The 24,641-nt window shown below is 39.8% G+C and overlaps 1 protein-coding gene across 1 annotated transcript in view; it reads left to right on the plus strand.

Moving 5' to 3' along the window:
* TM9SF2 (transmembrane 9 superfamily member 2) overlaps positions 1-24,299 on the plus strand; it is a 62,904-nt gene extending 38,605 nt beyond the window's left edge. The window contains exons 10-17 of the mRNA XM_074963004.1: positions 1,567-1,699; positions 1,982-2,101; positions 4,525-4,582; positions 5,224-5,383; positions 6,947-7,098; positions 8,114-8,225; positions 8,827-8,998; positions 23,222-24,299. Coding sequence (XP_074819105.1) covers positions 1,567-1,699; positions 1,982-2,101; positions 4,525-4,582; positions 5,224-5,383; positions 6,947-7,098; positions 8,114-8,225; positions 8,827-8,998; positions 23,222-23,289 — 975 coding nt within the window. The 3' untranslated portion in view covers positions 23,290-24,299. The remainder of the gene's footprint in view (positions 1-1,566; positions 1,700-1,981; positions 2,102-4,524; positions 4,583-5,223; positions 5,384-6,946; positions 7,099-8,113; positions 8,226-8,826; positions 8,999-23,221) is intronic.
* The last annotated feature ends 342 nt before the right edge of the window (positions 24,300-24,641 follow it).

Genomic DNA, 24,641 nt, shown 5'->3' on the forward strand with positions numbered 1-24,641 from the left:
TAATCAAGGAGACATTTTTTCAACTCTGAAAGAAAATATAAGATGCAACTCTTAAGCTAGACGACAGCGATATTAAAAACTTTTAATTCTCCAGTCATCGAGGGCCAGAGTCTAATATTAAATATGACACTAGTCATGATGACACTTTAGCAGATTTGAAATCTAAATTATATACCAGTTTGCTGCCTTGGCTATGTAATTTTTTAAACAGACTAATAACCTTTTTGTGATTTCAGATACGATAGCCAGCTCACTGAACTCATTTCAGTTGAGATGGATCAACCTCGACTCCATTAATGAGGGTGGAAGAACAAAATAACTGAACTATTTTAAAAAGAAAAGAGAGGTCCTAGGAAAATAGACTTCAGTAAAGCATAAATATTTAGAAAATCTTGCCCTGTTGTGTCCTTGTCTGTTTTTGCTGTAGCTGAAGTTTCTTGGTTTTACATGCTTTTGCCAGATCCCTAACGTTTTTTTTTCCAATATTGCTGCTGAAAATCTGGCTCAAAGACATTCCACTGTTGTAAATTATGTAAAATGTTGTCTCTTTGGGGTTTAACACACTTGAAGTTTATTTGCAGAATTGCTGCCTCTTATTACAATATTGCAGTTCTAGGGGAACTGCATTTCAAAGCCTCTCATGATTTCGACCAAACTTGTAAAATTTGCCTTTTTCAAAATGGCTGCTCATTTCCATTACTTATAAGGGCTGGAGTAGCAATGGGTCTTCAGTCACAATGAACATCACTTGCACGTTGCAGAAAGGATACCTATGGTAACGATGACTGCTGTCTACCATTATTTCCAGTGGAACTGAAGCTAGACTGCCTTCAGCAAAGATGGCTGCTTTTCTGCTCTATTTTGGAACTTGGTATTGGGGAATGTAGAGGAACACAGTGTAAAGATTGTAGGTAGGGGAAGGAAGTGGCAAGAATGGGGGCAAGTGAATGCAGAGTGAAGAATAAAAGCTGTGTGCTGAAGCCTGCAGGGAGAATGTGAATGGGGATGGAGACTAGGGTCCTAATCCTGCAGTTTGGCTACAATAAGTCTGTTCATGTGAATGCAGCTGTGAGATTGGGGCCTCAGTGGGGCAGGAAGGAGACACAATATTGATGTGTGCGGTTGGAGATAGGGTAGAATGTCATCTGTCCCCAGCCCAGTGGTAAGAAAAGTTTCCTCCCAAGTAACTAAGGGGAAGAAGTGCATTTTTTAAGGTTGAATTTTGAACCTGAAGTGATGCATACAATTTAGTTAGGGGTGAATGACTTCCCCCTAAATAGTCAAATCAAAGGGCAGATGGGAAAACTATATAATCTTTTTTTAATCTTTCCCTTTTAGGTTGCACATGACTTTTTGAAGGGGGTCTGACCTATGACTTTTGAATGCCTGCACATGTTCACACTGTATTCGTTTTTTGTGTTAGCACTAACTAGTACAAATTTACTATGTATTAATAGCTTGTTTCTTAGGTGTCAAATATGATTTAGACAACTAAATATTTTTTTAACCAAATAGCATTTTTGAAAGGGGATTTAATGCATTAAACTGGCTATATTTCCTTTTCAGGAAGATGCCCAGGAGGAATTTGGCTGGAAACTGGTTCATGGAGACATATTCCGGCCCCCAAGAAAAGGAATGCTACTCTCTGTTTTTCTAGGCTCTGGGACACAGATCTTAATTATGACTTTTGTTACTCTGTGTAAGTGGTGGGGAGTGGGGGGAAGAGTAAATCCCCCCCCCCCCAAAAAAAAAAAACCCTTAACTTCTAATTGCATAAAACTAATTAAGTGGAGATGAAAGAAACATTTCTAGGTAACATTTAAAAAACTGGAATTGGAAAACTATCTATTTCCTGGTTGGTGTATACAGTCAATATGGACACTAAGCTGAATAAAGTTACAGGAGATAAATTATACATTAGCTGTAAAAAACTCAGATATAATTTTAAGACCCTTCTAAAATTGTGCATCTGTGCTTGTAGTTTTTGCTTGCCTGGGATTTTTGTCACCTGCTAACCGAGGAGCATTGATGACCTGTGCTGTGGTCTTGTGGGTGCTGCTTGGAACTCCAGCAGGTTACGTTGCTGCAAGATTCTACAAATGTAAGTAAAAGTTACTTAAGGTGACAGGTCTTAAGTTCATTAGTTTAAATTATCATCACAGTAGTGGCTCTCCCCACCCCCTATTGTTCAGTATCTTTCCCCTCAGGACAAAACAAAAAACAGAACATGTACATGGTTAGATTGTTCAGTGTTCTGAAGCCTGAGAGTAAGCTGCTTAAAAATATTCTCAAAGCAGGTATCCTGTGAGTCTTTTCATAATGTGAATTAATTTCACTTCTATAGATTTATAGGAAGGAACACATTACATTTCTATTAATACTCGGGTAGTGATTTCTGACAGTTTTATAATTTCATTATTTTCCATCATTACAAAATTACTGTAGTTGCTTTAATTTTTGGGGGGAGGTGGTGATATGCATTTGAAAATAGAGTTTAGCTTTTTCCCCTTTTCAGTTAATACCTGCCTTCTTCATCAGGGTGTGGCTTTAGTCAGGGAAATAAATGTCATAGGGTCTTTGCTGATTCTGGAGGTCCTCCCTCTGGTATTTTGGTGCCTTATGGTGGTGAGCTGGCCCTGTATCTCTCAGCTGTCCTTGACTGGCCCATTCAAGTGCTGAAGGAAAGTAAATTAGTTCTTCCTCTGCCTCAGGGGAGACTTGCTACAGGGCCAAGAATGCCATTCAGTCCAAAGCTTTTCCTTACCTGCTTTTTTTAGTTTAAGATACCACCTGCTTATGGCTGACTGGTGCTGAGTCTCTCCAGGCATGCTTTGGCTATTAACTCTGGTTTTAGGAAGGAATTTTCCCCCTGTTGCAGACTGGCCTTGGACTTCTGGGGTCTTTCATCTTCCCCAAACTGTTTTGGAGTTTGTACTATGGAAATAGGGTTTCTCTTGTCTCATTTTGTTACAGTTTGTAGGGTGGGTGTTCACTAGTGGCGGTGGTACAATAATCATTTGCTAAACCCATTTCTGACTACAGGCTTGCAAGTTGGTTTGAAAGGGACTTGCAGAGTTGATTAGACTGTGGGGCTGGTGCTTCATAGTTGAGAACAAATTGAGGGATCTTTTGTCCAAGTCCTGATTCCCCCTTCAAGAGAAAAGTGATTTGAGGGGTTATGGCATCAAACCTAATACCATGTCATTGGGGAGGGAGACCGCTAATGGTAGTATCTCCTAATGGGTTTAGTGGCGATGAGAGTAACTTGTCAGCCAGTGTTTGGATACTCTACTGGACTAGCAAACTGCTAGGTGACTATTTGTTAATTCCAATTTATTCTGTCTGTGATTCTCATCAAATGATTCAATCAGCAGTGTATCATGTGAACTAAAAGCTGTACATTTTTATTACAGTATTTGTGTGTGCATATATATTAGTGTAAATATGCAGAAATGTAGAGTTATATACAGTTTAAAAATATGACCTAGACATTGTTTAAATTAATGTATTAGACTTGAGCCCAAGCTGAGACTAGTTAGTGTTAATAGACACTACCAAATCCTACCAAGATGCTAAATAAGGATGGAAACTTAATTAGGACAATCTAATTGTAATCGTACCTGACTCGTGAAATAAAAACTATTATTATTATTATTATTATTATTATTATGACAAAGCTCAGATGAAATTGCCATCTTCGCTGAATTCAAACAAGAAGTTTGGCGCGTATAACTACAATTCTTATAAATTTGGCACACCTTTAAAAGTCCATCTAAACCAAGCTGATTTAGTATTTGGATATCACTCTTTTTTCTTATTATTTCTAGGATTCATAAGGAGCATTAATGTTGGCTCTTTAATCGTTATTGGTAAACTCTATCCAAAATTTTAAACTCCTCGTTTTTTAAAAGATTCCTATCTATAAGTTTTGTTTGCATCAGTATGGTTGCAAATATATAAAAATACCTTGAATCTGAATTTATATTGCTAGTTTATTCTAATCAAACTTTCATCTGAATGTTAAATAGGCTAGTGTAAACCTTGAGTGATCAAAAAGTTTAATTCTCTAAGATGATTTGAGTATGCTGCAAATCAAGCTCCCTTTTTAACATAGTAAATTATATAAATACACTATGGATGACTAAGCACCTAATTCTGCTTACCTTACTTACGTGAGCGTTTCTACTTCACATGGAGTTTGGCATTTAGCTTTGTAGGGAGGAGGGGAAAAGTGTGTATATATAATATAATAAATTTGACACCTACTTTATTCTCATTTTCAAGATGTAGTCTTAAATATTTCTTTTGATAGGAAGGTGTGTAATTGAGGAGCAAAGCAATAAAGCAAAATCAGTTTTCCATACTAAATATTCTTAGTTTAATGCTTTAATCTTAATTTAGTAGAGTTGAAATAATGTTCTGCTGGCCTGCTTAAGTATAACTGTTAAATAATGTACTATTAAAATAAACTGTAATCTGTGCACTTAATGCATATTTTGATAGTTATCAAATATTTTAATACAGCTTTTGGTGGTGAGAAATGGAAAACAAATGTCCTGCTGACATCATTCCTTTGTCCTGGGTAAGTTAAATCTCTAAATGACTATTCATACTTGAGTTAAATTTCTGACATAACTAATTTTTAAAGCTTCAGTTATACCTATAAACCTACTACATCTTCTTTTCATGCCAGAAGCCACGTGAACAGCAAGGTGCATTTGACAAAGACAAATGTGCTAATTGCGCACACTATCTTTTTCTGTACATTTTGTTTTCTCTCACCATGTGAAAAGGTTGATTATGTAGTAGTAGCATGACAGTAGTAAGTTTTTGAACAGGCACACTTTTTTTCATGTATTTGTTTTTACTCTAGGCTGTTTCTCAGACCACACTGTAGTTGGTCTTATATGGTGTCATATATTGTACAACCCTTGTGTAAATTTTTTCTACTTAATCACAGCAAGCAGTCTTCCCTGAAGTGCGATTACGACAGGCATATATTTGAAACTGGTTAGTTGGAACGTCAGCTCCTGCTGGAGTTGAATCCCACTAGGCTACAGAAGAAAGACTAGCTTGATCTCTTCATTTGATATTTTCTGTGTCAATTGAGTTTAATGTATATTAACACTAAGATATTAATACAGTAATATGGTTTCAGTAATGTTAATATAAATATTATTGAGCATTTCTATTTCTTTTTTAAGCATGTTGTATATTTTTCAGAATTGTGTTTGCGGATTTCTTTATCATGAACCTCATTCTTTGGGGAGAAGGATCTTCAGCAGCTATTCCCTTTGGAACTTTGGTTGCTATTTTGGCACTTTGGTTTTGCATATCTGTGCCACTGACATTTATTGGTGCCTACTTTGGTTTTAAGAAAAATGTAAGTGATTATGTGGGTGTAAACTGCATGTATTGTGGCTATTGAGGTAACAGGATCCAAAAGTTCCATCGGGATATAAAACATGATTCACCTCCAGCCCTGTTCAGTTTCTTTAGCATGATATTGAGATTCCACTGACAATTTCTCAAGTCCCTTTAGACATTTGATAATGAATAGGTCTCTTAGTTTCATGTTTAGTGTTAATTACTCTGATCAGTGGATTTGACTCCCGAGGCTTCTTTAGATTTAAGCAGTGGTTTGGGGCATTCTCGGTGTTGATGGACCTCTCTATAATTCCCAGTGAGTTTTGTTGTTTGAATCAGATATGAGGGTAACCACTTACTGGATTTCCTTAATTATTCCTTCCTTGCCTTCCTCAAATTCTGAAATGGAATTAAGAACCATGGGAAGAAAGCATGAGGCCTGTGATGGAATCTTTTGGTATTCCACTTCCCTAAGTGAGACACTATGGAAGGCCATTTCTCATGTGGCAAAGATAGATATCTTAAAAAGGAAGACTTCATGGGCTATAGAGCATAATCATTTGTGTTGCCTTTATTTTTATGTGGATTTATGCAAAAATAAAAAAGAACTCCTATCCAAAACTGTTGGTGCCCTTGATGAGTTAGTTACAAGAACAAAAATTAAAACTAAATACCACTCAACCACCCTGCAAAACTGTCCTCACCCTATGCAGACCTAATTCCTACAGGCCTTATTCTCAGCAGCTCCCACTACCAAATTCTCCTTGCAGCATGCCCTGAAAGTTGACCGAACAGGGCTATTTTAGATTGGGAAGAGCAGTTTATTCCAGAGCTGAGAGTTCCTCTCTCAAATCAAGGGAGTTCTCTTTCAGTGCCTGAGCTGATAAAAACTGTGGCAGTATGAGACTAGGAGAGTAGCAAGTTGCTACATCTTCATTAACAGTAATCTTTCAAGAAGTCTATTACCTATTTTTTTAGGGCTGTCAATCGCAGTTAAGTCACTTGATTAACTCAAAATTAATCACAAATAAAAAAATGTATTGCTGTTAATCACTGTTAAACAGTAGAATACCAGTTGAAATTTATTAAATATTTTTGGATGTTTTCTACATTTTCAAATATGTCTGTTTCAGTTACAACACAGAATACAAAGTATACCGTGCTCACTTTAAATTTTTTATTACAAATATTTGCACTATAAAAATATTTCTTTTGGCTTTTTATAGTGCAAATATTTGTAATAAATATAAAGTGAGCACTGTACACTTTCTATTCTGTGTTGTAATTAAAATCAATATGTTGGAAAATGTAGATGACATCCAGAAATATTTAAATAAATGGTATTCTGTTTAACAGCATGATTAATAGCTATTAATTCTTTTAATCGGTTGACAACCCTACTATTTTCATTTGCTCTGAGGCTGTTGGCAGTTGGGCTGCTAGAAACAATGACCGCATGGTACTAGGCAGCCACCAGTTTGTTGTTAAATACAAATTTATGTAGATTTTTTTTCTACTGCTAGTGTCAAATGTATTTAATTATTACCTATTTAGGAATCTATCTTTCTTTTCTTTAAAGGCTATTGAACACCCAGTTCGTACCAATCAGATTCCTCGTCAGATTCCTGAACAATCATTCTACACAAAACCATTACCTGGCATTGTCATGGGAGGGATTCTGCCCTTTGGGTGCATCTTCATACAACTCTTCTTCATTCTAAATAGTATTTGGTAAGTTAACTTATTTGAACTCCCACAACATATAAGCTGTAATTTTTCTCTTTGAACCTTTTCTTCTCTAGAGAGCTTGACCCTGCCCGTAGTGTTTTCTAAAGTATTGATCATTTCACAAGAAATGAAAATGTTTGTCATTTAATATTCTGCTACTCAGAAAGCACTCCATGCTTTTATTTTTGCCCATGTGTGTAGAGAGAAAACTCATTCTTACCAGCATGCAGCTGACCTGCACTAAGTTTTATGCACTACACCTTTGACTTCATAAAAGTGCCTCTGAAACTGACATTATGGTAGATATTTGAAAGAAGTGAACAGTATATTACATTGGATTTATTAATTTAGCCTTTATAGAACAGTATTCTTGCTTCAGGAAAACAGATTTTTTCCTTTTCCCAAATCTTCATATAGGCATTAGGAAGTAATTCCTTTAACCATTCAAAATAACCCACTAAATACTCGTCCAGCATCAGTGAATTCAGATGTGTACTCTGAGTATGCTACGAAACTGCTCGACTATGAGAAATCTGTCATCGTTCTGGCACAATCTAGTTATCCAGTCTCTCTAAGCTGTTTCTAAAGTATTGACACTTTTTTACCACTCTGCCACTTTCTGATTGAAATGTTGAGTAAAATCCTCGCTCTACTGAAGTCAGAGGGAGCTTTGCCATTCAGTGGACTTCAGTGGAGCTAGGATTTCGCTGGTGATGTGTTCTGTCGTCCTAAACCTCCAAATCTGAGAGAAATTTTAGGTTTTGGGCTTCTTTGCTTGCCATTTTAGAGTAGAGCTGCTGAATCATGCATTCCTGTTTGAAAAGCAAAGGACGAGTTAACTTCCATTTGTGTCTGCGCCAATAACACTCTACCCTTGTGAGAAGGAGAAAATGTTGTTTAAGCTTCAGACTATACTAAAAATGAACATCTTGTGCTAGTGCTGCTTTTTCATATTGAGAGATTTATTTTAGAGGAAAGTGGCATTTTATCTTATTTTAATCCTCTGTTTTGATTGTAGGTCCCATCAGATGTATTATATGTTTGGCTTCCTATTTCTTGTGTTCATTATTTTGGTCATTACATGTTCTGAGGCCACTATACTGCTTTGCTATTTCCATCTGTGTGCGGAGGTAAGAAATATTCTTCACTATTCACACTTTATACAATATCCAGGACATTTTCACAAAATCCAACTTCTATATCTGGAAATATTATCATTCCAGAATTTATCCAGAACTACCAGGATAACTAAGATCTTATTAAGATCAACTTTAAAATGTCATTGCTCCTTTCTGATAAGGGTTCTCATTACAAATGTTATTTTGAATGCGTTTGTACCCAAATTCAGTACCAGTAAGATATAGCTCATCTTCAGTTATCCATCTCACTATTTTCAGTAGAAGTCAGTTGATTAGACAGATACTTTTGACAAAGCAAAAGCATTTTCTTTTTGGTGCATGTGCTTCACCTACAGAAGTTCATATTTGCATGCACCCTTAAAAATGTGGCTCTTGTTACTTGGGCTTGTAGATTTTTGCCTTTTTGGTGTAGATCTTTGACTTTCTGATTCATGGTATGAACTGTGATTAAGTGATCCAAAGTAATAAAATTTTATCTTTAGCTGTTTAATGTTAAATACCCAATAGGAAAAGTTCACTTGTAATTTTGCATCTAGTAATTGGCCAAGTTCAGGTTTCAGGAAATATTACTTAAGTTTTTCTTTTCTTCTAGGATTATCACTGGCAGTGGCGTTCATTCCTTACCAGTGGTTTTACTGCAGTTTATTTTCTGATATATGCAATACACTATTTCTTTTCTAAACTGCAAATCACAGGAACAGCAAGCACCATTTTGTACTTTGGTTACACCATGATAATGGTTTTGATCTTCTTTCTTTTCACGGGTAAGTGTATTGAATCCTTGGTTCTTGATATTGCTAGCTCTAATTTTAGTTGCATCTGGAGTGGAACGCTAAAAATATCATAAATAGAAATATCTGAATCTTTCTGTGAAACCATAACTGAACGTTAAATCCTTGATTTCAGGTCAGCTATTATTATGCTAATGTATTTTGCTATAAACTGTGTTGGAAATCTTAGCCTCTGACTTCAAAGGATTAAAATAGTATCTGAAGACTCATAGGTTAGTTGTACCTAGTACAATACACTAACAAATTATTTGTATTTACCTAATATTGCTATTGTTAACTCCTGCTGTTGAAACTAGGCTACATTTAAGCACATGCCTGAAATTGTCTTCCAAACATTTAAGGTTAGCTATAGTTGTGCAAATTATTTAATGTGATATTACATCCCACTTACAGAATGATGTATACATATTTAACAGAGTTTAAACTGAAGGACATAAGCTGGAAGCTATGAAAGGGTCCACGATCACATGAGTTCTAAAACATGCTTGTATGCAGAGGATAATTGAGACATGGAACTACCAAATGTAGTCAAAAATTGTGAGTGTAGGCTTAAATTGCAGCAAGGGTGGTTTAGGTTGGACATTAGGAGAAACTTCCTAACTATCAGGTTAGTTAAGCACTGGAATAAATTGCCTAGGGATGTTGTGGAATCTCTGTCATTGGAGATTTTTAAGAACGGGTGAGGCAAACACCTGTCAGAGATGATCTAGATAATACTTAGTCCTGCCTTGAGTGCAGGGGAGTGGACTAGAAGACCTCTTGAGGTCCCTTCGAGTCCTATGATTCTATGATATAAGCATATTTTAAAATGTTAAACAGGGAGGGGGATGCATTGCAACGTATAAATGTTATATGGGTCAGCAGGTGGTGCTAGATTGAGCTGCAGAGCAGAATTTTAATCCAGAAATATTACTGGACTACAGGGGATGATGGTATGTTCTAGAAATAAAGGTGGTAATATGGTGGTGTGGGTTTTGGTTTTTGAAGTGTGATGTTCTTGCAAAATTTGGAGCTTTAAGTATTGAATATCCTGCAGATAGTTCTGTTGCCTGAGTGTTATTTTGTTTCTTGGAGATGTGGGCTTTTCAGAGCAGTGTTATGATGAAGTCATATTAATAACTCCCTTGTAAGACTACTTCCATTATAAGCTTTACAAAATTGACCTTTTTACCTATTAGGCTTCAGTAAGAACTGAAAACAAGGGTGTAGGTGTTTTTTACAAAGATGGAGTTTTAATCCTTGTGCTAACTTCCATGAGGTCTGGTGCTCATTCCCATACACCGATGGGAGAAGCTCTTCCATTGTTGTAGGTAAAAAGAAAAGGAGTACTTGTGGCACTTCAGAGACTAACCAATTTATTTGAGCATAAGCTTTCATGAGCTACAGCTCACTTCATCGGATGCATACTGTGGAAAATACAGAAGATGTTTTTATACACACAAACCATGAAAAAATGGGTGTTTATCTCTACAAAAGGTTTTCTCTCCCCCCACCCTACTCTCCTGCTGGTAATAGCTTATCTAAAGTGATCACTCTCCTTACAATGTGTATGATGATCAAGGTGGGCCATTTCCAGCACAAATCCAGGTTTTCTCCCCCCAAGCCCCCAAACAAACCCATTCTCCTGTTGGTAATAGCTTATCTAAAGTGATCATTCTCCTTACAATGTGTATGATAATCAAACCCCTCAGACAGAGACAAACACCTACAAGATCTCTATCAAGCATTCTTACAACTACAATACCCACCTGCGGAAGTGAAGAAACAGATTGATAGAGCCAGAAGAGTTCCCAGAAGTCACCTACTACAGGACAGGCCTAACAAAGAAAATAACAGAACGCCACTAGCCGTCACCTTCAGCCCCCAACTAAAACCCCTCCAACGCATTATCAAGGATCTACAACCTATCCTGAAGGATGACCCAACACTCACAAATCTTGGGAGATAGGCCAGTCCTTGCCTACAGACAGCCCCCCCCAACCTGAAGCGAATACTCACCAGCAACCACACACCACACAACAGAACCACTAACCCAGGAACCTATCCTTGCAACAAAGCCCATTGCCAACTGTGCCCACATATCTATTCAGGGGACACCATCACAGGGCCTAACATAATCAGCCACACTATCAAAGCCTCGTTCACCTGCACATCCACCAATGTGATATGTGCCAGCAATGCTCCTCTGCCATGTACATTGGCAAACTGGACAGTCTCTACGTAAAAGAATCAATGGACACAAATCAGATATCAAGAATTATAACATTCAAAAACCAGTCGGAGAACACTTCAATCTCTCCGGTCACTCGATTTCTGATCTCAAAGTGACTATCCTTCAACAAAAAAACTTTGAAAACGGACTCCAACAAGAGACTGCTGAATTGGAATTAATTTGCAAATTGGATACAATTTAACTTAGGCTACTTTTTATAATGACTCAACCATTCCTAGTCTCTATTCAAGCCTATTTCCCCATGTTTATTCTCCTGCGCCCCCCCCCCCCCCCGCCGCCCCCCCGGACGTTCTTGTTAAACTCTGGATTTGTGCTGGAAATGGCCCACCTTGATTATCATACATATTGTAAGGAGAGTGATCACTTTAGGTAAGCTATTACCAGCAGGAGAGTAGGGTGGGGGGAGAGAAAACCTTTTGTAGAGATAAACACCCATTTTTTCATGGTTTGTGTGTATAAAAACATCTTCTGTATTTTCCACAGTATGCATCCGATGAAGTGAGCTGTAGCTCACGAAAGCTTATGCTCAAATAAATTGGTTAGTCGCTAAGGTGCCACAAGTACTCCTTTTCTTTTTGCGAATACAGAATAACACGGCTGTTACTCTGAAATTGTTGTAGGTAGTGTCTTCACGAAGTGCTACAGCCGTGTAAGTGTAGACGTACCCTAAAAAAGGTTTGAAATGTGGAGGGCTTTCCAAGCTTATAAGCACCAGAAGCTGTGTTGGAGAGAGAGGCTTAATACTTCCCTGTGGCCTGTGATATGGATCTGCTTTTGGCGGATACAAGTTTACAGGCCCAAGGGCTTCAGAGAAATTAAACTCCCTGCCATCAATTTTTAACTAAAGTTGTGAGCGAAGTCATTTCAGCTGTATTTGACTTAAATGAGCATGGCGGCGGGGGTGGGGGAATGTTTTTTGCATTTTAAAAAGAAAACTAGGGAAAACAAGAACCTAAGTTTGAGAATATTGTCCTTTTTTAAAATCGTAACAGAATATTAGTTACAAAAAAAAATTAAAAACCTTCATCTATTAATTGCACATTTCCTGCATTTGTAACCTGATGTTCCCTGCCACCTGGAAATTAAATACCTTCACCTAATCCATATGTATTTCTGTAAGTCACAATTTACTACTTCAGTATTCATATTCTATATACTAATAGGTTAATCACTCCCAACATACAAGCTAGAAGTTCTGCTCTCCTTTATTCTGCGATCCTGCTTCTAGACCATGCATGAGGGGTAGAGACAATCAGCATCTCAGACTGAGATAGAGAACTCTAAGCTTGGTTATATTAGAAAAATTGCATTGCTCTAACTAGATGTAATTACATTGATTTAAACTCCTAATATAGATGCATTTACACCTGCTTAAGCCTTCCTTAGATATATTGATTTTTAAATTAACTCTTTTTTTAGTACAAACAAGACCTCTGTCTTGATGATATTGTAATATTGGCCAGAAACCAAAGTGTATGAGCTTCTCTGATGGTCTAGAGAAGTCTTTTAACCAGTCCATTCTAGTCATGCTGTCTATAGACCCCAGAATACGGCATACAGTCAGGTAGGGACTTTACTTCAGCTCTCTTCTCCATGGAGGGAAGAGGATTTAGTGTAGTAGGCCCAGCATAACAGTCTCTTTGCACCTCAGGCAACAATCCATCTGCCAGATTCCACTTGCCCTCCTTCCCTCAGGTCAGTTAACATGTCATAAAATGTAATCTGAGGGCATTAAAATATATCCAGTGCATCTCCTGTTCCCTTGCCCACTCAGCCTGGGTCATGAATGTTGCACCAGCAGCTGACTATCAGCAATCAGCTGTGCAGTGTCTGATGACAATTATGGGCTCAGGACAGAAGATACAAGTATCTTACCCTTTATCTGCCATGACACTGTCGCCACTAGCCCTTTGTACCTGATACTGGGCTCAAGGGTATGTGAGTTATATTAGACAACTAAAATATTCTTCTGAAGTTCATGTGCTTAGTTTTATGTGGTACTTGGTCAGTGTCTCTAACTTGAAGTTCAGTGAGGATACAGGCAGAGTTAAAATTGGTATTGAAACTTTAGCTGAACATTTCCTGTTCAAAGTGTTTAGATTTTCTGAAACTATATAATCCTTGAATGTTGTAAAAGGACATCAGACAACTCAACCATATTTCTAAATTCACTCTTTTGGTCTCAGAATAACATCCATACTATAACAGATTTCAGTTTGCTGTTTCTTCCAATAATTAGACGCACTTTAAACTCTATGGAGTTACTGAAATATTTTAGGGATAAGTGTTAATATAAAGAGGGAGAGTTAAGGGATATGTTCTTCTCAGAACTCTTAAATGAAACAGCTATTTACCAAAATCTGCTCCTAAAGGCAAGTAGCTTCCTGTGCCAAGATGATACAGAAGCTAAAAAGAAAAAATTGTAATTGTTGTATCAAAACTGTTCTGCTACTGCTTACTCATCCGTTAAAAATTGTCACCATCAGGAAGGGTTTTGACGGTGCCCTGCTGCTATGTCAGTGTAACACATGCTTCAGGCACTTGATTCCATGCTGCATTCCAGGTCACTGATCAAACTCAGTAGGCAGGATACTGGGAGCTACATGACAAATCTTTGTGATTCACAGCTGGGCCCACAACTACGTATCATAGTAAATGAGTCAGTTAAACATCACTAGTTTAGCAAGCGTGAAAAAAATTACCATGATATCATTCATGATTCTTCACAGGATTTTACAGCATATGAGTTATTTGCTGAATTTCGATAATGTTCCTTATCAAAACATGTTATCTTAAATAATTAGTTATTGGCCCTTACACAAGTTAAAGCTACAATAATACTAGGTATACTAAGGCAAAATCAGCTATCTGCATGGCTTTTGTGCTGGCCTAATTTTTCTGGGAAACAAAGGTTCTCATAACAGATGCTATGTGAACCATTTTTCTGATTTTTAGCTGTAGTTTGAAGGAATAATGTTAACATGGTCAGTGTAACTTCATCAGCATAGCTTTTGTGCCCAACAATATATTTTTGGTATATCTCTCACACCTCACCAGAAAAGGATGGACAGAACTATTCTCAATTTCAAATGAAAGAGCTGTCTCCAAGAAATCAAGGAAGCAATCTTTGTCTTTAAACTTCAGTTCAATTGTGTCTTGAGAATTAAACCTCTTTGACTGTATGATTAAACTATCTTTAAAAATATATATTTGTTAAAGCAGTGTGGCATGAAAATATTTCTACCATAGCAACTTTGGCAAAGACTGAAATTATATAAACTTGTAACTTGCTTAAACAGGACTATACCTCTGACTTTGGGGTGCCTTTTTAGTCTTCAGTGTCTCCGAACATTTTTAACATTATAACCTTAACAGAACAGCAGCTAAACTTAAATTCTGAACTACAGTGTTGAAAAATCCAAGCCACGTTTTTGAACTACAGATGTTAAACAATGAGCTATGAAATCCTTAAGTGCACTCAGGAAGTAGGTGTCAATTAAGAGTTTTGTAAATAATCCTTATTTATATTAGATCAGTAGTGTAAAAATCCACCCTGCTTGATGTTCGTGTCCTGTATGGCATACTTAAATTCTGCAGAATCTAAGCTGCTTCTTCAAGTGGAGTGCCCAGAGGGATACTACTTCAGGCACACATGCACCCTGTGTCTTGACTGGAGATTTTTGGTAGCAGTGCCCATTCGGACCACGCATTTGTCCTACGCTTCCTCGTGCCCCCTACAGAGGTGCTATAGGGCTCTTTGGGTGAACCACCCTCAATTCCTTTTCAACAGCCTTCAGCCAGACAAGGAATTTCATGTGTGCCTGTTTTCTCTTTAGAGTTAAAATAGTATATAGGGTTAGTTCTTTTGTACTTTATAGTTGTTGGAATGGAACAGTTCCCGTTTTCTCCCCCCTTCCCCTCCTCCCCCCCATATTTAGGGGTCTAAATTTGTTTCTTGGATCTGGGATGCAAGGCTCCCTGGGTGTTAAAAGGTGTCTCCAATGTCAAGAAGCCATTCCCGTCAGCAATGGGCATTCTCCACAGATATGTTGCTTGGGAGACTCACATATTCCCAGCAAGTGCAAGATTTGCACTTCGTTTAAGGGAAGATCCCCTAAAAACAGAGGAATTAAGTATGCACTATTGATGACGGAGGAAGCCTTGTGACCAGCTTTGGGTCTGGGTACAGAGAACCCCCTGTCCAAGAGACCCTCTTCTTCTGTTAGTGTCCCTTCTACAATGAGATCACAGTCACTGAGAGCTTCCAAAGTGAAAGCAGTGTCAAGATCTCCAACGCTCTCCATGGGTGAAGTACCTATAACGCTGCCAGTGGTACTTAGAGCTTCCCACTCAAAGATGGAGGGGGATAAGAGGACCAGAGCAGAGTTCCTCAAAGAAGATTCAGTACAGGAGACCTCAGGCCCGAAGAGGAGTGCTATTGAGGCTCTGAATACTTTGGGTATCATGAAGCAATCTAAGACTTCATCTAAGTCCCATATCTTGGTGGTAAAGGTAACGAAGACCACTACTGCCACCATCAAAGGAGCGGCCTCATTGGAGTTTGTGGTACCCTTGGTACTGGCACCACTGCCTCAAACAGCAGCATCAGGAGCAACCTTGAGGCCCATGCCAAGTTTTGTTGTGCTCCCAGTACTGCAGGAGGTCCAGAATCTTAAAGACCTCATGATACTGAAGGAGCCTCCTTGCAACCTCCAGACACCTCTCCATACCAAGATCTGCTGGATCATTGACTGCTCATGTTGTAGTGAGATCCACCACTTCTCCAGCTCTTACCATTCAGGAAGACGGGTTGTCATCTTCTGTACAATACATAAAGGAGCATTTGGACTCAGAGCTTTCAGATCAAGGCTCTCCAGTTTACTCCAAGGAGACATGCATCTCCTCTGCAAATGCAAGAAAGGCAAGATTACAAGACCGCTGCCTCTTAAAACTTGGGATGACCAACAATTGCTACCTCTCTCCCAGTGCTTATGGTCCTCTTCCTTTGCCTTATTGTGAACCATGGGCAGTGTATTGCCAGCTGTTTTGAGGGTACCCAGTGGAATTTCATAAAGAACATAAGACCTTGTTCCCTGGTACCATCCATTCCTCCTCTCCACTCTGAATTGGCAGCAGCAAGGAGGAGGCAGTAATGCCGCCACCACCACCATCGTTAGCTGATGACTTTTGGCAGTTCCAGGACCTGATGAGGCAAGTCGCGGACACACTTCAAATTTCTCTGGAAGAAGTCCAGGATTCCTATCACAAATCCCTTGACGTATTCATAGAATCATAGGACTGGAAGGGATCTTGAGAGGTCTTCTAGTCTAGTCCTCTGCACTCAAGGCCAGACTGAATATTATCTAGATCATCCCTGACAGGTATTTGTCTAATCTGTTCTTTATATTGCATATCTCCATTTCAGCGTGGGTGGCATTGCTGATTAAAGATGCTCTTCTTGAGCTAGCTAAGACCAGCTGCCAAACTCCAACAGCAATCCGTTACATGCAAGCATGCTGATTAAAAAAAACAAAACAAAAAACCCTACATTCTGGCCAGGGATTCAAAAACTTTTTCGCATCCGGCACCAAATTCTCTGGTTGTGGACACAGTTAATGAAAGGGGGAGCGAGCATATTAAAAAAGCTACCCCACATAACAAGGACCAGAAGTGTCTGGGATCTTTTCGGTCATAAAAACTAGTCTTCGTGGATATTACGTTTCAGGATAACTAATCACCTGGTGCTGGTATCAAAATAGGACTACCTGAACTATGAGAACTTTAATGCTTTTATTGACCCTTTATCCCAGAAATATCAGTTTAGTGCCATAATAAAGGAGGGTCAGCTCTTGATGAAGACTTCTTTGCAGGCTTCACGTAATGTCGCCAATGTTGCAATAAAAGAAGTTAGCAAGTCTTGGTCAGTGCAAAGATTCGATCCTGCTCAATTTTCCACCTTCTATAGGCCATCTGAACTACTGGCTAATAAGTCAAATTTTTTTAAAAAGAAACCAATGACTACCTCAGCTGCGTCATCCCAGCCATCAACATCTTCCAAATGCCAGTTCTTCAAGTCATGTCCTTGGAGCACCCATAGGGGGACACATCTTGAAGAACCACAGTTACTGTACAGGGTGAGTAACCTTTTTTTTTAATGGTTTTGGTCGAGAGTCTAAACCACCTGATAGTCAGGGTTTCTCAGTTGCACTATACTACCCCTCTTCCTCAATTTGTACACCGCCTCTCTCTATTCCAATAGGCATGGGAGGCTATAACATTGGACAAATGGGTATTGGAGGCCATTACTTCTGGTTATGTGATACAGTTTACCTCTCTCCTGCCCACCCCACCCCTTCCTTGTCCCACTTCAGGGAGCACCATCATGATCAATTCCTGAGACAGGAGATCACATCACTCTTAAGTCTAGGTGCCATAGAACTAGCTCCACTTCAACACAGAGGAAAAGTGTTTTATTTATGGTACCTGGGTATTTTTTTCTGATACCCAAGAAAAAGGGAGTAGGAGGCCAATTCTAGATCTCAGACAGCTGAACAAGCACGTCAGATATCTGAAATTCCAGGTGGCATTCCTAGCAGGTGTAATTTCCCTCCCTGGAATCCAGGGACTGGTTTGCAATTCTTGACCTCAAAGGTGCTGCTTCCATGTAGCAATTCATCTCGCTCTCAAAAAGATTTTTTTCACATTTGATCACAATAAAGACCAGTATTGGGTTCTACTTTTTGGCCTTTCTTCCACCCCAAGGGTTTACTCAAAAATCATAGCAGTTGTAACTGCCCACCTCTGTCATCTAGAAATAAATCTTTCCATATTTCAGTGACTAACTCCTCAAGGATCAGTCTTATTGGGAGGTGCTGTCAGCAGTTCAGACAACTTATTCCATAGTTTAGTCCTACAAATAAATATCAAGAAATTGGCTTTGACCCCTATACAGTGAATAATTTTTATAGGAGTTTTTTCTGCAATGACTGGCAGGGCTTATCTCCCTCCTGTCAGGTTCCTCGCTCTAAAGAACCTTATCCAGAGAATGCACCTCTGTCCTCAGATTCCAGCAAGGACATGTCTGCAAGGATGTATCTGCAGCTTCTGGGACATAGGGTAGCTTGTGTTTTTTGTAACACAAAATGTCAGGTTACATATTTGATATCAACAATTTACATACCCAACACAGTCTGAATAAGCGGGTGTCCGTATCCAGCCGGGTCTGACAGTCACTCACCTGGTAGAAGGTTTTGAAGGAATCCCACTCATCAAGAATCCTCCTAAGATCATAACATTGAATGCTTCCCTCTTGAGATGGGGAGCACAACTAGGTCCTCATGCAGCCCAGTGCAAATGGGAATACTTGCATATCAGTCTGCTGGAGTTAAGTTACCAGAAATGCTTGTCTCCACATTCTTCCCCTAATCAAAAACAAGTCGATCAAGATCATGATAGACAACATACCTTGTATATATTATATCAATGGTCAGGGAGGAGCCCATTCCCCCTCACTCTGCATCAGTGATAGAGCTCTGGAATTAGTGCATAGGTCATTTTGGCTTCTTACCTCCTGGGTGTAAAGCACCATGGCAGACATTTTTCGCTAAATTACAAATGGGAGTTGGACTCTTGAACCCAAGCAAAACATTTTTTGCTTGGGGATTTCCTGAGGTCTGTCCTTTCACCACTGCAACCAGGAAAATGTGCAGAAAATCTTCGTCCAGAGGAGGACTCGATCCCCAATCTCTAGGAGATGACTTTTTCATTACGTGGACAAAGGGTCTTTTTATGTATATCCACCAACTCCATTGCTTTCAAAGGTTTTAAACAATATCAAGCAAGACAAAGCCAGGGTTATTTTGACTGCACCAACTTGGCCAAGACAAGTTTGGTTTCCTTACATCATCAGACTCGCTTCTCTCCCTCTGTGGCAGCTCCCAGTCAGTTTTCAACTGTTGTCTCAGAATGTGGATTGAACACTTCAGCCCAATCTGAATGTTCTGCAACTCCAATCATGGCTCCTCAGTGGTTCTTGGGACTAGAAGTATCCTGTTCATTTGGGAGTAAAACATGTGGTGTTAAATAGCAGGAAGGAATTTACAAGACACACCGTCAGAAAGGGAAAAAGACTTCATCTTTGATGTAATCACCGTAATCTTTCACCTGTCCAGTTATCTCTTTCCATAGCCTTGGATTACCTGTTGGAATTGAAAACATCCAGTCTCTCTCTGAGTTCCATCAAGTTTCATTCAGTGTCAATAACAGCTTTCTACTTGCCAGTACACAGTTTCTCCATTTTCGCACATCTGAGCATGATGAGGTTCCTGAATGATCTTACGAACCTTTTTCCGCAATTAGAGCTCCTATTCCACTTAAGGTCTCAACCTTATTTTTAACAGTCTCATGAGAGAGCCTTTTGAGCCACTAGCTGTGTGTTGTCTGTTACATTTTTCTATGAAGATGGTCTTCTTGGTGGCTTTCACTTCTGCACAAAGGGTTGGGGAGATTGGGACTCTGATGGCATGCTCTGTATTTACTGTGTGCTCCAAGGAGAATGTATCATTATAATCCTATCCAAAAATTTTACTTAGTTTCTTCTGAGTTTCATGTTAACGAGACTATTTACCTTCTAGTTTTCTTTTCTTAGCTGCATCAGTCTACAGAGGAAGAGACCTTCCATAAACTAAATGTTAAGAGGGCATTGGCCTTTTACTTGGACAGAGCCAGAGCATTCATGAAGTCCCCTAGACTTTGTCCCTATTCTGGATAGGTCTAGGGCAGGGGTGGGCAAACTTTTTGGCCCAAAGGCCACATCTGGGAATAGAAGTTGTATGGCGGGCTATGAATACTCTCAAAATTGGGGTTGGGAGGGGGTGAGGGCTCTGGTTCGGGGTGTGGGATCCGGGGTAGGGCCAGAAATGAGGAGTTCAGGGTGCAGGAGGGGGCTCAGTGCTGGGGTGGGATGCAGGGCAGGAGGCTGGTGATGAGGAGCTTGGGATGTAGGAGGGTGCTCCGGGCTGGGACTGAAGGGTTTGGAGAGCGAGCAGGGCTGGGGGTTGGGGTGCAGGCTCTGGCTGGGCTTGCGGGCTCTGGGGCTGGGGATGAGGAGTTTGGAGTGTAGGAGAGTGCTCCGGGCTGGGACCAAGGGGTTCGGAGGGCGGGAGGGGGTATCAGAGCTGTGGCAGGGGGTTGAGGCATGGGGGGTGAGGGCTCTGGCTGGGGATGAGAGGTTTGGGGTGCAGGAGGGTGCTCTGGCCTGGGATCGAAGGGTTTGGAGGGTGGGAGGGGGATCAGGGCTGGGGCAGAGGGTTGGGGCGTGAGGAGAGGCTCAGGGGTGCAGGCTCTGGGTGGCACTTACCTTAAGGGGCTCCCAGAAGGAGCAGTATGTCCCTTCTCCAGCTCCTACAGAGGCGCGGCCAGGCAGTTCTGCACGCTGTCTGGTCTGCAGGCACTGCCCCTGCAGCTCCCGTTGGCCGCAGTTCCCAGGAGATTGGGGGCGATGCTTGGGGCAGGGGCAGCATGCAGAGCGGAGCCCCCTGGCTGTCCCTATGTGTAGGAGCCGGAGGGGGGCCATGCCGCTGCTTCCGGGAGCCACGTGGAGCGGCCCCCGACCCTGCTCCCCGGCTGGAGTGGGACAAGCCCCAGACCCTGCTCCCCAGCGGGAGCTCGAGGGCTGGATTAAAACAAGCTGGCAGGCAGGATTCGGCCAACGGGCCATAGTTTGCCCCCCTGGTCTAGGGGATCATGAAAAGACACACTCTCTCTAAATGAATCTCTGTATATATTACCTGTTATGGTTTGGCTTATGCTCAGCCTCCCATGTGAGTGACTGCACATTCTATCTACTAGATCAGTCTACATCTGTAGCCCTACTCAGGGATGTTCCAGTTGCTGAGATCTGCAAAGCTGCAATGTGGATTTCAGTGCATACTTTCTCCAGGCATTGATTATGCTTTGGTTCACTCTGCTAGATTGGAGGCTGCAAGAAGGCAATACCATTCTCTCTTCAGTGCTGGACTCTGTTCCGAACCTCCCACCTCCTTAAGGGGGGGTCACTGTTGGGGAGTCACCTGAAGTGGAGCACCCACAGGGACGCTAATCAGAGAAGGAGAGGTTACTCTGTTACCCACACAATTTAGGGTTCTCTCACACACCCCTTTGGGTACTCGGGAAATAAGGGAAGCAACTCTATCCTTCCGTGGGCCAACACCCATTCCCAGTGGACTCAGGGCTGTACAGCCTTTTACCAGTGAAAGAGCCTGACACAGTAATATCCTTAACCTCTATTAACAGTTACCAAAACAGAATACGCATGCTAAGCATACAATGCTCACCACTCCCAGTAAGGCAGATGAACTTTTCTTGATGGCCGGTCAAGATTAGGTCATCTGGAGCTCCAGCTTCTGCACGGTATGATCAGCAGGGTGTTGAGGTTTGGCAGCTCTGATCCTGGGCTGTGTCCTGGTGTTAAGGTCCAAAGAACTTCCCTTTGAACCCCAGTTCATATAGTTAAAATTTGGGTCCTGCTTCGTTTTCCCTAACTAATCATTTTAAACTAAAGTGCTACAAAACTGTTGTTCACCAATCCTAGCCGATTACAAAACCATAATCAGGCCCCACCACCTTCATTGATTTAAACTTTGAAAAATTAAATATGCAACAGACAAACAATAACGAATCAGACAGAGACCATACAGATAGAGAAGTAGGGCCATAAAGGCAAAACAATATAGATTTCACAATCACAACTGTGAAGTGGTTTCTTGCCAGACAGAATATTAGCAAAGTTTTCTTTAAACATATTAGGATCTGTTGCTTTATCTGGTGATGGTAGATTCTGTTAGGACAGGCTTGCCTTCTTGACAGGCTTGCCTTCTTAACAGCCTGATAGGACATTGCTTTGGTGCAATAGATGGAATGTGAGGATGTGACTCTGCAACTTAGTACATGGCTGCTGTTTCTCACTCTGGCTGCTGCTTTTACTGCAGAAAGAGGCCTCAGACCTTACAACTCACCTTGTGTAGTAACAAGTTCTTTGAGATGTGTCCCTCTGTAGGTGCTCTGCTACCTGCCCTCCTTCCCCTCTACTTAGGAGTTTCCTACTATGGTAGGGAAGAAACTGAGGGCGATTCGCCCATGCAGCCCTACGAAGCCTGAGTGCGGGGCACAAGGATGTGTGGGCTGAACGACCAATGCTACCAAAAATCGGTGATCAAAGGCTTGGTGCATGTGCACCTGAAGTGGAGCACCCATAGGGGGACACATCTCAAACTCCAGTTATTGCACAAAGTGAATAACCTCTCCTTTCATTTAAAAAAAATCTTTCTACCACTTGATTGCCGAATTTGGAAAGGGTTTTTAATGTGTATGTAAATCAGTGCAGTACTATCTTCCTAAGTTTGCCCACAGTAATTGAGGTGTCAACTGAACAGTGTAATGACACTATTAATGTCATACATAGCTGATCACTTGAGCAGATGCAGTCGGGAAAGGTGTGGTTGTGAACCTGATACGGAAATGCTTAAAGGTGGGAAATGAAAGACTTGGGGTGGAGATGGCAGGGGGAGAGAAAAGAGAAACAAAGAACAGAAATAGCTCTGGTCTTAAAGGTGAGTAATTTCTTCCACTGAGTGATGCTGAATGTAATGAAGCATTAATAAATAAAAATTTGATTAAAGTTCAGTTACTATATAAATACCGTATTCTATCTTTATGTAAACTTTCCATTGACACTGGTAGGTGATCAGCTGTGGAGGATAATATGTAGTCCTAAACTTATATCCTGGTGTACAGAAAAATGTAATTTGGTCCTACACACAGAGTGAGTTTCTAATTTCTGTGTTAGACCCTATACTAGTTGTGCTAATGTGTAACTCTTTGTTTTGAAAGAAGAATTCTGTCTACGTGTACATTTCCATATTTGTGAATCTACTTTTTGAAAAAAAAATTATTTTTTTTTGTAGGGACAATTGGATTCTTTGCATGCTTTTGGTTTGTGACCAAAATTTACAGCGTGGTGAAAGTTGACTGACTAAAGAAAACCCAGTGTGTGAAACTTGGCACAGAAGAGATTTAATCTTCATTAACATAAAGACCTGTTCTTGGTGGTGAACTTAAGCTTTATCAGAAGTAATGACATCTTGTTCCTTGGGAATGATACTGAATATACACCCTCCTCAAAACACTTTTTGTATTGTGATTTAACAATCTGTTTTCATTCAAATCTTCTTAATGAAGACCAGAGTTAAATATTGTAAGCATTTGTAAATATAACTATACTGTAATAGAAACATTAAATTCTAATGGCAGAATAGAAGTGGCTGTATTACACAACTTGATACTGCTGAATAAAGTACAATTGTAAATAGGATTTTCTAGGCTTGGTAGGAGGGATGAATTATTTTTCTTTTGAAGGAAATGAGAACTTTTTATCATGCTAACTTTAAAGGATGTCTCCAAGGTGGGTTGCTGTTTTGGATGTGGTTTTTATTTCGTACTAGTGATATGTCCATAAATATTCCAATTTCTGTGACTTCATTGGTTTCAGTGTTGTTGGCCTTTTAAACTATGTGCCTCTGAGTCTTTGAATTTATAAATTCATAACCTTGTTGTAAAAATGTCTTCAGTGGGTCATTACATATTAGACGTTTATGAAGTTATGTAAATACAAATATATTGACAAGGGAGGTTTTAAAATTATGTGGAGTCTTTTATTGCATTTTACTGTATTTGGTTAATGTATATTGACACTCCTTTTGATCTGGGAAAAAATCAGTTATTTGTCCTAAATGACTAATGCTTAAAATGTGATAGTGGTGCATGAGAATGAAATTAGACAGTACACGTATGCACTACAGGATTAATCCAGCCCTTAACCAAGCTACTTTTTCTGAGACTAAATCATATGTGGAGAAGATCTTAATATATGCGCAGCATTCACTGCTGATCTTTTTTTAACTGATCTTAATGATGCAATTCCATAAAGCAACCGTGGCTAGATCTATTTAAGCAAAAAAAAAAAAAAAAAAACCACTGTTTTTGCCTCATGTTCAGAGAAACTATCAGTTCCAGGTGACTGACTGACTGGAATTAATTATTCCACAGTACCTTTGAACAAACTTGAAATGTTATCTTGTTCAATAATTTAGATTCATAACTGTTCATCTGTCAACAAGGGCAGCATGTTTCCCACAGTCTGATAAAATTTTATTAAACTGCATGTACTAGTTGTCAGTCATAAATTAAATTTCTTTTGTGTGATTTTTCTAATGGTATGCTTTTCTAAAAGACCTTAATCTAATGATGCTCAAATACTGAATCAATAAAAATATTGTTGGTTAAGGTAACTTGTCATTATTAAGATCTCCAAGCTATGTAAAGTAC

Source organism: Natator depressus, chromosome 1 (genome assembly GCF_965152275.1).
Source record: "Natator depressus isolate rNatDep1 chromosome 1, rNatDep2.hap1, whole genome shotgun sequence".
Lineage (NCBI taxonomy): Eukaryota > Metazoa > Chordata > Testudines > Cheloniidae > Natator > Natator depressus.